General features: G+C 49.2%; 1 protein-coding gene across 2 annotated transcripts in view; it reads right to left on the bottom strand.

Annotated features, from left to right (window-relative positions):
- CTIF (cap binding complex dependent translation initiation factor) overlaps positions 1-13,574 on the bottom strand; it is a 146,087-nt gene that overhangs the window by 63,131 nt on the left and 69,382 nt on the right. For both annotated transcript variants that reach the window (XM_054283461.1, XM_054283462.1), the window contains exon 7: positions 5,415-5,491. In XM_054283461.1, coding sequence (XP_054139436.1) covers positions 5,415-5,491 — 77 coding nt within the window. The remainder of the gene's footprint in view (positions 1-5,414; positions 5,492-13,574) is intronic.

Genomic DNA, 13,574 nt, shown 5'->3' with positions numbered 1-13,574 from the left:
CCTCAGGAAGAGGAAACCGTCCCTGACAGCCACCCGGGGCTCTCCAGGGAAGGAGGATATTTCTGCCTCCCTCAGCTCTGAATCTAATTAAGTCCAGAAAACGCATACACACAGAAAAAAATAATCCAGACTGTTTTTTCCTGATCATTTAAGTGCAAAGCCAAGTTAATGCAAGGAAGTAAATAAAGTCAGACAATGCTAGAGAAAACTTGGGGACATTTCTGTAATTCTGTTCTTGAAATCTTTAAGTATTTGGGGCATGCTAAAAGGACATGGGGAGAGCTCCTGAACCTCCTTGCTCCCAACCCTTCCCTCCATGTATGAGCCAGGAGGAGCTGCACAGCCTTCTGCTGCAGCTCCCCACACAGGGGTTTTATGTAGGATGGATTCCCCAGGTGCAGAAACACCCCTCTTAAAATCTCATCCAACAGGAGAAGGAGGAGATGACACAAAGCTCAGTCACAGCTGCAGGTGATGGTCCTTCACCTGAGGCTGGCTGTGACCCCCAACAATCCTGGCTGGGACAGGCAGGGCAGCCCCTCGTGGCTTGGGTCACTCAAAGCCTGAAGATACATCAGCTCCACAGAAGAAGCACAAGAGATTCCCGCTTTTTCTACTGAAAAAAGGAATTCAGGGCCCTTTTGAGAAGAGGGTATTGATTAACTCTTGGGCTTTTACTCCATTCTCTCCAGGACATAGGGTTGTTCTTCTCTCTGCCATCCATTCCTGTTCTTGGCCCCAGACAAGGAGAACCAAAAGAGCCATGAGTTACCCACCAGCATCTCTGCACACCCAAGGATTTGCTTTTGCTAAGCTACTCAGCCTGATCTGTCTTTTGAATCCAACAAGATGTTGGATCAATGTGATTTCAATGGTGCAAACTTTTTAGGACTCCCTCAAAAATCCTTTCCTGGTTGTTAGGAAAACTGTTCCCTTCCTCAAGTGACACAAAACCATTTCAGTACTGTTAACCAGAAGACCAAGAAGCAGGTACAACCCCACTAGTCCTATTGCAATTCCATGTATTTCAACTCCATATATTCCCTGTAAAGCCTATCTGAACATGCAATGTTTTTTACCATTCCTACAAGGCTGAGACAAGCCAGGGTCCATGTATTTCCATGCATTTCCAGGCCAAAGAATTTGGCCAGCTGGACCCTACATCCCAAACACATCACACCAGGAGGCCATGGGAATTGGAGGAACCTCAGGCAACACAAAGTCAGCTTGTAATGCTTAAAAAATAGGGGGTTTGGGAACTTTTTGAAAAACAAGGGGCCAAACTCAGAGCCGACCTGCCCAAGGAGATCACATCCCACACAGCTTGTGCTGTGTTAGCAAGGAGGCACTGGGTTGGGAGAGGTTTGAGGAGAGGACTTGAGAAATGTGGGCTCTGTTGTGCCCCACATTCCACAGTATCTTTCTTCTTGCAGTAAAGGTTGTGCCACCACCCAGAAAAACTCAGTCCTTCCCTAGAGGTGGTTGCCTTTGGAAGGTCAAACTAAGCAGCCTTTGGTGCCTTTGGACATGGTATGAAAACATCTGCCTGCGCTGCTCTCCTTCCATGACCCTAGCAAGCAGAGATGCCCTCCACCACCCTCATCAGGAGGTGGCAGTCACAGCTCCTGGCTCAAAGCCAACAGAGAGGACACTGCCTGCAGGATTCCTGCCAGGAGAGGTGGGGAGAGACACCTCTACAGCTCTGATCACAAGCTCTTTGCAGGAAGGGTTCCAGCACCTCCTGTAGGCTTTTACAGCACTGTGTGCAACCAAATCATCCAGCAAATGAGGCTCTGATGTTGATTGCTGTGATGGAAAATGTGCCCAGTTTTTTTACTAATTCTAATTCACTCTTCATGCCTTTCTTATGCAACAAATGAAGCACGCATCCATGGAAAATCATAGGATCCCAAAATGATCTGGCTTGGAAGGGACCTTGAAGACCATTCAGATCCAGAAGCAGGGACATCTTCTACTAGGCCAGGTTACTCAGAGCCTCATCCAACTTGGCCCTGAACACTCTGAAGGATAAGGCACCCACAAAAATGGAAAAAAAAAATGGTTGGGGAAAATAAAAACACAGCACATATTCAAGGAGAGAGCTGTGGGTCACTCCCTTGGGGTAGCTTCTTCTGAAGGGAGCCAAAGGTGTGTGGCAGAGACCTCAGGGTAGGTGAGCTGTGCTCCTCCACACCACAGGGACAGCATTTCCCGAGGAAAGGTGACGGGAAGGAAGCAGGGACAGGCGCTATTTATAGCAGGGCCGGACACCAGCGTTGCTCTGCATGTGAAACAAAAGGTGCTGCACCAGCCCAACACTGTCCCCATCTGAATGTCACTGCCAGGGAGGCCAGAGTAGCCCACACACGCTCTGGGAGGGAATCAATGCCATTATGCCATTTGCAAGACCAGCTGGGATAAAAAGGACAGATTTCTGGGTACCAATGTGCTTTATTGGCTTTTTTTTTGTAATAGCTGTGCTATATAAAGCTCCAACCAGCCCAAAGGTCACCTACAGCCAGGCAAGGCCTGTGCATGGAGCAGAGGTCACACTGGGGGCTGACCCAGGCTGGATGGCCACTTGTGAGGGTGACTCCTGCAGGAGGATGCTCAGCATGGCCACCAGGGATTTGTCAGCCTTGGATGAGGCAGGTGCTGGGCAGGAAGAACCCCTGCACCCCATTCAGGCATCACCAGGATGCTCCAGGGCCCACCAGCTCCAGGAGAAGAGGAAAGGCTGCCCCATGAAAACCAGACCCAGGTGTGCCCAGGACTCTGCGCCTACACCTGCTTCTAACCAACCTAGCAGGACAACCTCTTGTCTTCTTGCAAATCCACTGCATGCCAGCTCTACTTCCATCTTTGGCTGCTGCCAATTCCTCTCTAGGAAACCAGACCTTCCTCCCTTGGGTCCAGGCATCCAGAGCTGCTTCCCAGCCCCTTCCCACCCCATGCATCACCACATGGCCCTGCTAGGCTTCCTCTAAGCCTCGCTGCCTCTGATGTCCCATCCATACTCCAGCAATTTTGACTCTCTCCATATCCAGATGAGGTTTTAAACAAAAATTCCACTACTCCTGACTGTTTTGCCTAAAATAAAACCTCACCCTGAGGAATTTTTATATCACCTGTGTGGCTCCACCAGCTCTGGAATGGAGCTTTTCTGCCCCAGAGTGATGCCTGGGACATTAAGGTAATAGCACTGCAATAAAGTGTAAACAGCTTTGTAGTCTGTGTTCTGATAAAATCTGCTTTTTTCCTATTCTCTTTTCCCCCTGCTATTCCTGCCCTTTTCTTCTCCTACTTCTGTCATGCTTTCTGCATAAAATAAACATTCTGAGAGCTAACTCACTGCTAGAAATCAATTTTAAGGAGCAAGTGCTCTCTTGGAGCAACTCAAGTGACACTAAAAGGACTAAACCTCCCCTCCTAGTCCCAAATGCACCACAGAGACAAGGGGATACTGAAAACCTCCAGCAGCAAAACAAGTGGCATGGGGAGGGAGAGGTGAAGGAAGGGGATGGGAACCATGCCTTTTCCTTTTAAACAATTACTTAAAAAACTGCCTTTTCACTCCAGCTCCCTGTGCTCAGGCCTCTCAGCTGTTTGAAATTGAAATGAATGTGGTTTTCTGGCTAAGATTTGATAGCAGTGTGGAGGACTTGGGCAGAAGTGCATACCCTCTGCTCTTTCCATTTTATTTCATTTGTGACTGCTTAGGGCTGAAATGACCCCATGTCTCCTCAGGAATGATGCTGGATCAATTGGATTTTGAGGCTTTTTTCTCTTCCCCTAGGACATTATCCCAGTGCTGTTGGCCAGGGCTGTATCTCACCCTGTGATCTTCCAACCCCAGCCCAAGGCACTTTCTTTTGCTATCTCTCCTTGCCATCTGTGCAGGAGGCAGGGATGCCCTGGAGGACTGAATGCTTCTGTCTGCTGATGGTTTATCTGAAGGGACCAGACAGAAAAAAGGAACAGAAACGCGCATCTGTCTGTCCCCTCCCATCTTTCCAACTGGCAAGATTTTTGGATGAGAGGGAAGAACCAACACACAGCTCCATGGTTCATCACAGCCTTGGACACGGAGCTTCATGGACATGGCAGAAGACCTCTTGGCCCTGAGGGTCTCCTCTCACAAAGCATCAAGCACTGTTTGTATGGCAGAAGAAGGCCAGAGATGGGAACAGAACCCCCTAAACTCCCCTGTGGTTCCTCAGAGGAGCCCAGCCCAGTGCCCCAGTTAAGCCCACCGATCTCAGTCCAGCAACACAGCAGACTTGGTCATTACCATGTTTTGGAGATCACAGGGCTGCAACCCAGCTGAAATACAACCTTTTCCCACCACCTCAAATAACAAGACTAGATTGGCTTTTTGAATTGTGTACAGCTAAAAAGGAGGGAGTCCCCAGAAGGAGAGGAAACAGAGTTAGCTGCTGACAAACCATTCTGCCCACAGAAGAACGTTTATAGGTTGCCTGAGAAAACTCTTTTAGCTCTTTTTTTGGTCTCAGTAAGTTTAGGAAAATCAAACCATGCAGAGTTAACTACATCCTAGCTGCTCATGAGACAAGAAGTGATGGTGAGATTTGAGGACACACTCCAAGGTGTCTGCAGGACTTCACCAAAAACGCTCCCTGTGACAACTCAGGCACAGACTACAGCTCATTCCAGGGGAAAGCACTGGACACTTTTTCTCCTGTTCAATCATTTTTCAAAGTCGTGGTTTTAGAATTGCTTTATTACCCTGGGTGAGTTGTCTCAGCTGGAGCAGAACAAGTCAGCAGAAATAAAGCTTCATGTACAACTAACTCGCTTATTCCTCACTTCTTTTCACACTTAACCATAGTCACAATTCCCATCAAGGACTTTAGATTCCCTCATATAATTGAATATGCATTTTACACAATTAAATATCCAATTGACTCGATTAAATTAACTCAATGGACTGAAATCACCAATGCCACAGGAATTTGGCTGCCTGCACAGCACGTCCCCTCCCTCCCACAGACACCTGAGGCTGGCTGTGACCCTCTCTGAAACAAACCATACCCACTTTCCAGGCAGCCCTGAAACTCAGCAAATTTTCATTTTTAATAGAAAAAGAGGAAGTAAATCCCAAGGACTCGAGCTTTTACAGACAATAGATTGCCAGCTGTCTCTTTGAGTAGAAGTGGGGGGATCTGGCTCTGCAGGAATAAATTCAAGGGGAAGAGAAGGTGCTTAAGGCACTCCTGGATCAATGCACGACACATCCCAAAATATTTTCAGGATGTTAGTGCTGAAATTGGAGTTTATGCATTAACACTGCTGAACAGCAGCACTGTCCAAAGACACCACGAGGTGTTTGAGGAAGATGTGCAACGAAGAACATATTTAAAAAAGACCCCAAACACTGAAGAGGTTTCACCTACCTCCGGTCGTTTCTCCTCCTTCTGAACAGTTTTTTGGTGTGTGCGATTTCAGCTTCATGAGGCAACGGATGGTAACCCTATAAAACAGAGGGAAAAGCAGCCATCAGCTCCAGGAGGCACCAGCAGGGAAGAGGTGAGAGTGAGACAGGGCTGGATACTCAGCATTTGAGCCTGGTAAAAGAAACAGTTCCCCCAAACATCCCTACAACATCCCAGACCCCACAAAGCAGGTCTGAAAATCCACAGATGTGCTGCACCTCTCAGGGCTGTGGCAAGGAGCAGGAAATGAGGTTATCTGCAATTTCTGTATAGAAGAAACCACACAGGACAAATGGCTGGACCACATCTGTAGAAATCCCATACACACAATGGACAAGGAATTAACCTACTTCACATATGACACACTACGCCACCCAATTTCCCTGGGCTGCTGAAAAAACCAAAGCCCAGCTGGAAAAATTTCTGTAAGGGAAGATGCTCAGCATCATTTTGAGGCTACCTGGGGAAGCCAGTAGGAGCCACAGCTGGTAGGTCTGCTGGGCTGTGCCCTCACCCCTGTAGGAAGGGAACAACCACATGAGAAGCCTCACTGAGGCTGCCCACCATGAATGAGTCAGCCTGTGCCGCCTCTGCAGCAGGGACAGGTGAGACCCACCTTGCAGGAAACAACTGAGGTGACAAGGATGGTAAATCATGAGCCCAAGCCCAAGATGAAGGAGGGCAGATTTAGATGAGACGAGAAGCAGAAATTTTTTACTAGTAATTAGGAAGAAAGTCTTTAATGTGAGGGTACTGAGGCCCTGGCCCAGGGTGCCCAGAGCAGCTGTGGCTGCCCCTGGATCCCTGGCAGTGCCCCAGGCCAGGCTGGATGGGGCTTGGAGCCACCTGGGCTATCAGAAGATGTCCCTGCCCATGGCAGGGGGGTTGGAATGAGATGACCTTAAATTCCCTTCCAAGCCAAAGCAATCTAGGATTCTGTGATTCCAAGACAAGGCAGTGGCAGAGCTGTGTGTTACCCCAGCTGCTGCCTTCCCAGTGCCCTCTTTCCACTGAAGGTGCCGACTCTGACGTGGTCTGTTCATCTGATAAGGGAGCTGCTGTATTTACTATCCTACTATGGGCATGATGAGGCTTTGTTAATGCTCACACAGAGCTCTGAAGTTCCTGGATGAAAGGCCCTACGTAAGTACAAAGTATTATTTATTTTCCAGGGACCACAGAGCTGCCATAACTATAATGAATTTTATTTATGCAGTATTGTCCTTCCCCAGCTGGCAATAAAAGCCCTGTAAAAGTTGCTCCTTTTATTTCCATCACCATCTATCTCAGCCTGGAGCTCCAGCCACTGCTGGGAATCACCACGTGCAAGGGGCCAGGAGGGAGCAGCCTGGACAAGGACAAGGGCTGGGTGGGGATGTGCCTCATCCAGCAGCAGCTTTGTGACATTGGCATGACAACATAACACACTGCCTACAGAAAAAAGTCCCTCTCTCTTTGTGTGAAGAGCCTTTGGAAACGACAGCTTATTTCAGTAGCAGTTACTGAGATAATAGTATTTTGAGTTTCTCCAGGGGAAAATGTAATGGAGGAGAAAGGTTCCTGGGGATGACGAATTTAGGCCAGAGAAGGCACCACCAAGTTGAGGACAGACAGGGTTTATTGTGACCATCCATCCTGAGCACTGCAAAAAGCCTGGAGGAACTGCTGCTGCAGCAACCCCACAGCTCCCACGGCAGCTGGAGCCTTCCCATTCAGAGAGCTTCACTCCTCCAGGCTTCCAGCAATAAGGAACTCACTGAGCCAAAATATAAAGCTGTTAGAAAAGGTCCAAAGGAGAGCTACAATGATGGTGAGGGGTCTGGAGGGGCCACATGAAAAAGTGTCTGAGGGCACTGTGCTTGTTCAGCCTCAAGAGGAGACTGAGGCCAGACCTCACTGGGGTCTGCAGCTCCTCCTGAGGCACAGCTCTGATCTCTGCTCCCTGTGACAGGGACAGGATCCAGAGAGAATGGCTGGAGCTGTGCCAGGGGCCTTTGGGTGGGATCTCAGGGAAAGGCTCTTCCCCAGAGGGTGCTGGCACTGCCCAGGCTCCCCAGGGATGGGCACAGCCCCGAGGCTGCCAGAGCTCCAGGAGCCTTTGGACAGCGCTGCCAGGGATGCCCAGGGTGGGGCTGCTGGGGGTCTGTGCAGGGCAGGGGCTGGGCTGGGTGATCCTGGTGGGTGGCTTCCAACTCAGAATATCCTAGAATTCCATGATTCTGTAGTAGCTTAGAATCACAGAATCCCAGAACAGTTCAGGTTGGAAAGAACCTTAAAGATCATCCAGTTAAACCCACCTGCCACCGGCAGGGACCTTTCACCAGACCAGGGTGCTCATTCTGAAACTGCTTCACTGCTGAGGGCTGTGGTTTGAGTGCTCCTCATCACTCACTTTCACCATCCTTTATTTTCACTGAAGGCATAGGAGGAGCTCGATATCTCTGAGATCTCTGTTCCTTTGAAAAAATTACTTGAAATTGGCAAACATATACCAAACTGAATGAGGAAAGGAGGAGACACACAGAGTCCAACCCCACCAGCACAGCTAGTTTAGGAAATGAGGCTAAAAATAGTGCAATAATTAGTGAGGCTGTTTCTAAATGTTGTACTACCGCAGCAGACTAACACTTGCTGGTATTTTTAAGAATTTAAGCTGCATTGCAGACACATGTGCAAATACAATTACCTCAGAAAAATGAAACTATCTCCACTCCACACAAGGACCAATTTCCTCTAGTGAAGACCTCATTAAAGCCCTAGGAGCTGCCTTTCTGCTCTTTCCAACTAGAAACCACACATACAGTGGTGCATTCCTGCATGTCCTCCTTGCAGAGAAGCCCTGTGCTTCCACAGACCTCTACCCACCAGCAGCTGACGTCAGCGGGATGAGAGATGAATTAATTACATGGGAAGAAGTTCCTAATCCAAGGAGCACTCCTGGAGACTGACTGTGCTTGAATAAAGGAGGACTTCGTGTCCCCATCTACGAAAATCAAACACCTCCTTTCTCCAGCTGAGCAGTTCCCTTCCTCAGTCCTCGTCGTGAGACAATGTTTTGGAAAAAAACAGTCACTGATCCCTAGTCTTGTCTATTTTGGTGCCTAAACAAAGCTAAATTTGGAAGGGAGAAAAGTTGACTCTTTTTTTTTTTTCTTTTTTTTTTTTTTTTTTGGCGCAGCGAGCTGATGTAAAAGGAAATATCAGCAAATTGCAAGTAGGGCGGAGCGGCTGGAGAAGACCAAAGGTGATGAGTGGGTGGGGATAGAATCCCAAGGGCATGGTGAGAGATTTGATATTGATAACACAGCCCTCGTCTCGAGGCTGCTGCCCACCATGGGTCACGCTGCACAGCCCTGGAAGTGCCTTGAGCAGAGCCAGCGCACTGAGGACAAGGTGAATCTGAAATGCAGCTCTTCCATCCTTCAGCAGACACACTCCTTCTGAAGTCAAAATCCCTGAACAGGGCCAAAGGAAAATGTCTCTCAAGGCAGGAGACCACCCTCTGCTCTGCAGTGGGTCTACAAGAGGAATGGGTTTTTCTCCTGCTTTGGCCAGAAACACCATGATCAGATGGCCATGGTTTTCATAGGCAGGTTTGCAACTTCTCAATGGCAGCAAAATCACATTTGGTCTCCTTTCCACACTGATTTTATCTTGATATTTATTCACAGCTGGCTGGAGAAGGTAACAAACCAGCATTTCAGTGCTGCTGGTTCTGAAAGCAACGGGTGTGGGAAAAGCAATGCACAAGGAGCCCATGGTCACTGAAAGAATTGCTAATAGGGCTAATTTTCAGTTTTGGAGCTAAACACTCTGTGGTTTGCATGGTGGGGAGCTTGGAGCAGAACCTGAGACGCCCAGGGGACTTCTAATGCACACATGCTCCAATTTAAATCATAAACATACATGCTCTAACAAGAAGGGCCAAAAGCTCTGGAAAAGAAGGGCTGTTCAGGAATGGTCTGCCCTCTGGGCCAGGCCCCAGGAGATCAGCTGTGATGTGTGTGACGTGCATACATGTTTTTAGGTTTTTTGAGGAAAACAACTCTTGGAGAAGGTGATGTCCAGCAAGCTCAGGTGACTGTGGTATGGCCAGCCAGGGAAATCTGTCATCTAGTGGAATTGCTGCAAACAGAGGACACAGGCAGCAGGTTTGAAGGCCAGTGCTCTCTTTTTGTGCTTTCCCTTCCTAATGAAGGTGTCTGTCCAACCTTCATCCCTGTCCACCTGCCTGTGGGAATACCAAAAGCTGCTCCCCAGGCACATTTACATCACAGCTCAAAGAAAGAACAAATAAAATGCTTTCAAGACCTCACCGACGTTCTGCTACAACCCAAGAGCCTCCACCTCTTTCCCCACGGATACCTGCCCCTCCTCAGCAACATCCCTGTGCTGATCCCAGCCCATCCCACACCCCAGCCCAGTAACCTGTGGGATACTGGCTTGGGAGAGGCACGAGGAAGAGGGGCAGGAACAGAGCATGGAAATTGTTGGGTTTAGTGCTACCCTCCCACAACGACTTTGCTATGATTTTCTTTATGCCTCCTTAACAGCAGGATCATCTGAAGAAGCTGGAGGAGGGCACCATCTCTGCCTTTTTTACTGGGGATGGTAAACTAGTAGAATCAGAATGCTTTGGGTAGAAAGGGACCTTAAACACCATCCAGTTCCACCCCTCTGCAAGGAATGGGGAAGCCACAACTTCTATGGGAAGTTCTTCTTCTATGGGAAACCTGGGCCAGGGCCTGCCCACCCTCCCAGCCAGCAATTCCTAATTCCCAATATGCCAAAATCTGTCCCTGCCCTGTGGCAGTGGGAGCCATTGCCTGGGTGCTGTCCCTGCCTGCCTTGTCCCCAGGGGCTGTGCAGCTCTCCTGGAGCCCCTGCAGGCCCTGGCAGGGGCTCTGAGGTGTCCCTGGAGCTTCTCTGGTGCAGCTGAGCAGCCCCAGCTGTGCCAGGCTGGCTCCAGAGCAGAGGGGCTCCAGCCCTGGCAGCAGCTCCGTGGCCTCCTCTGCACTGGCTGCAGCAGCTCCAGCTCCTTGTGCTGTTGGAGCCAGGGCTGGGGCAGCTCTGCAGGTGGGCTCTCACCTGAGCCCAGGGGCACAGGGGCAGGATCCCCCTGCCCTGCTGCCCACGCTGGGGATCAGCCCAGGGCAGGGGGCTCAGGCTGGGGCAGGCCCAGCCTCCCTTCCAGGAAAGCTCCCAAGTCACAATTGGATTGCAGGAATGAGGCTGAGCTTTTTCCTTCCACTGATTCTTCTGTGACCACCCTGAGGCAGCAAATCACAGCCACTCCTCTGGCATCTGAAATCAAAAGCATTACAGAAGAGATAGCCCTATCTGGGACCAACCTGCAGCCTCCCTCCTCCTCCTCTCCTCCACTGCTGCATTCCCAAGTGCAGCTGTTTGTTGCCTGAGGTGGCTGAACTCGTGGGTGTTTCACCAAGGCTCCAGGGGCTTCTAGGGGTTTGGATTCATTGCTTAATCCATGTGGTTCTACAGCCTGACTTTCAGATGTGAAACCTCAACCCACAAAGCAACTGCCTTCACTCATAACAACTTATTCCACCTCCTTCACAGATGTTCCCCATGCAGCAGGAACAACCCCAGCCTGTGATCCCCAAGCAGGTGAAGACACCTGAATAGGAAACAGCAACACTGAAACCCTGAGAGTGAATAGAAGGCTGAGAAAAGCACTGGACTGATGGAAAAAAACAACATTTAGGTGATGAGAGGAGGAAATGATCCAGCCACAGCGCAGGATCAGTCCCGCTGGAGCTTTATCTCAAGAGCCTTTTGTGCCCTCAAGAAACATCCGCCCTTGCTTATCTTAAACAAATGGTTGCAGAAGGCCTGAACTGAACAAACAGGTTATTAGGCCTGAGGTAGGAGCTGGGAGTTTCGCTCAGTTTTATTGCACACAAAGTTCAGGGTGGGATTTATTTTCTGGGGGAGTGGGAAGGGTGAGGTGGGGCTGGAATCACGGAGAACACCCCATCTGCCCGTGCAAAGGGAACAACAGAAATTCCGAGGCTGGAGGGAGCATAAAAAGATAAATACATTGTGGTTCCAGAAACACACTCAGTGAATTTCAAAATCCTGCAGCAACGCTTTCACCTGCCTACAGGATGGATCGTCCAGGGCAGGGAACTCCAGGGCAGCACAGATCTGCAGATATATTTAACTTTTATTGCGCCAGTCCCACCATCATGGTGCCTATGGGGCTGAATATGACAATATATTCAGTACAACCATCCCAGCCAGCCCCTTGCATGTGAAAAACATGGCAAAGTTGCCACTGGCAGCATCCCCATCACCTCTATCCACCCAAGGCTGGCATTTCTGCTGGAGGTGATTCCAATGGAAGGTGTCTCAGCCCATGACAGGGGCTGGAACAAGATGAGCTTTATGGTCCCTTCCAATCCAAATCCTTCTGTGAATCCATGATTCAGTGATACATGAGTATCTCTAAGTCCTGCGGGTATTTCCAGCAGAGCTCTCTTTCCTCTTCCAGGAATTCCCATGGCTCTGGTCTGTCACCCACAAGGGGATTTTTTACATCTTAGAAGGAGAGAGCTGAGGCACAAACCAAAGCCTTGACCGGGTCTGGAGGCCATGGAAGGACACCAAAAACACTGCCAGGAAGCCACACAGAAATTATTTCCTCTCTGTTAAAATGCAAGTGATAAATCTGTTCCTTTAAATTGCAAGCTATTCATATTTTCCTGTAAGGTGCTTACAATAAGAGTTGCTTCTGAATAAGCAAGCAGTTGATGGTCAACATCTAAGGAATAGAAAGTGCAACAATTTTGCAAAATACTCCCTGCACAAGATAAAAGGCAGGCAAACCCTTTTATGGCTCTTTATGGTTCTACCATCCTTCCTCACCCACAACACAGCTCAAGTGGGTTCTGCATGTGGACACCTTCTTCAACCTCAATGATTGGAGCCAAGGCTAAATTAAACTACAAGACTGACAAAGAAACTAATTTCCAGCCATCCAGGAACCAGAAAAGGAGCAGAACTCTCTGGGTTTTGCCACCGCTGATCTATGGAGCTCTGTTGTGCAGAAGAGATGCTCTGTGGGACCTTAACAGTAGGATGTGCGGGCCTGATGAATCATGGCATAGTGCAATGTGCCCCAGAGAGGCTCCAGGAACATTTGGGTAACACTGTCAGGCACAGGGTGGGATTCTTGGATGTGTCCTGTGCAGGGCCAGGAGCTGGACTGCAGTGATCCTTGTGGGTGCCCTCCAGATCAGGTCCTTCTGTGGTTCTGTGATTCTAAGTAATTCCACGAGAGACGTCCCAGTTTGGAGGATTTATTGGATAACTCCATCTTTGGGGTGTACATCATAAATCCCAAATTGCCAGCAGAGGCTGAGTGTGCAGTTGCAGTACACATGCCTTAGTGATGGGCACAGTGGAGGAGACTTTTTCCAAAAAAAATGGGTGGGATGGCTGTGACTGTGATCTGGACTGTCACAGCTAAACATCACTCCTTAGCTATCACTAAAACCACCTGCAGTATTCCCTGTAGGGCTCTGCCCTTCCCTGTTGGCCCAAGGACACAAACTCCTGGATTCCCACTTGCTCTGGTGGGCACTTCTCACAGAATAATGGGTGTTTTCATGAACCACAGACTCCACACATGCAGTCCTAGACCCAAAGAAGTATCATTCGGATACTTCTTTTCCCATCACCTCTCCTTGGTGTTTGTTACTGGCTCCCGCCAGAGAGCAGACACACAGCTAGAGGCAGGCAGCATTGAAAATACGTGGTGGCACAAAATCCTTGGTGGCACAAAATACTTGGTGGACAAAATCCATGGTGGCAGCCAAGCTGTCCCCCCTCATTCCTCGGCAGCCAGCTCTGCGATGGCACAGAACACACAGAGAAAGGCAGAACAACCCAGCATGGAACTCCCTGTGCGGGGTGAAGGATGCAAATGCAATTAAAGCATTAGAATAATTAGGCAAAGCATCCCAATTAAGGCATGGCCTGAACCTTCCCTGACGCCTTCTGCTGATTACTGACAGCGCGTTTTCCGGGGTCTATTTTTAACTCTTGGCCCCTGAGCTCCTGAATTATACATAATTCAGAGATAATAAAACTTTAAAA

This window comes from Melozone crissalis, unplaced genomic scaffold (assembly GCF_028551555.1).
Source record: "Melozone crissalis strain CALT ecotype California unplaced genomic scaffold, PUWL_Pcris_2 ptg000036l_1, whole genome shotgun sequence".
NCBI lineage: Eukaryota > Metazoa > Chordata > Aves > Passeriformes > Passerellidae > Melozone > Melozone crissalis.
Note: the sequence above shows the minus strand (reverse complement) of the source record. Positions and strands in the feature narration are given on the sequence as shown.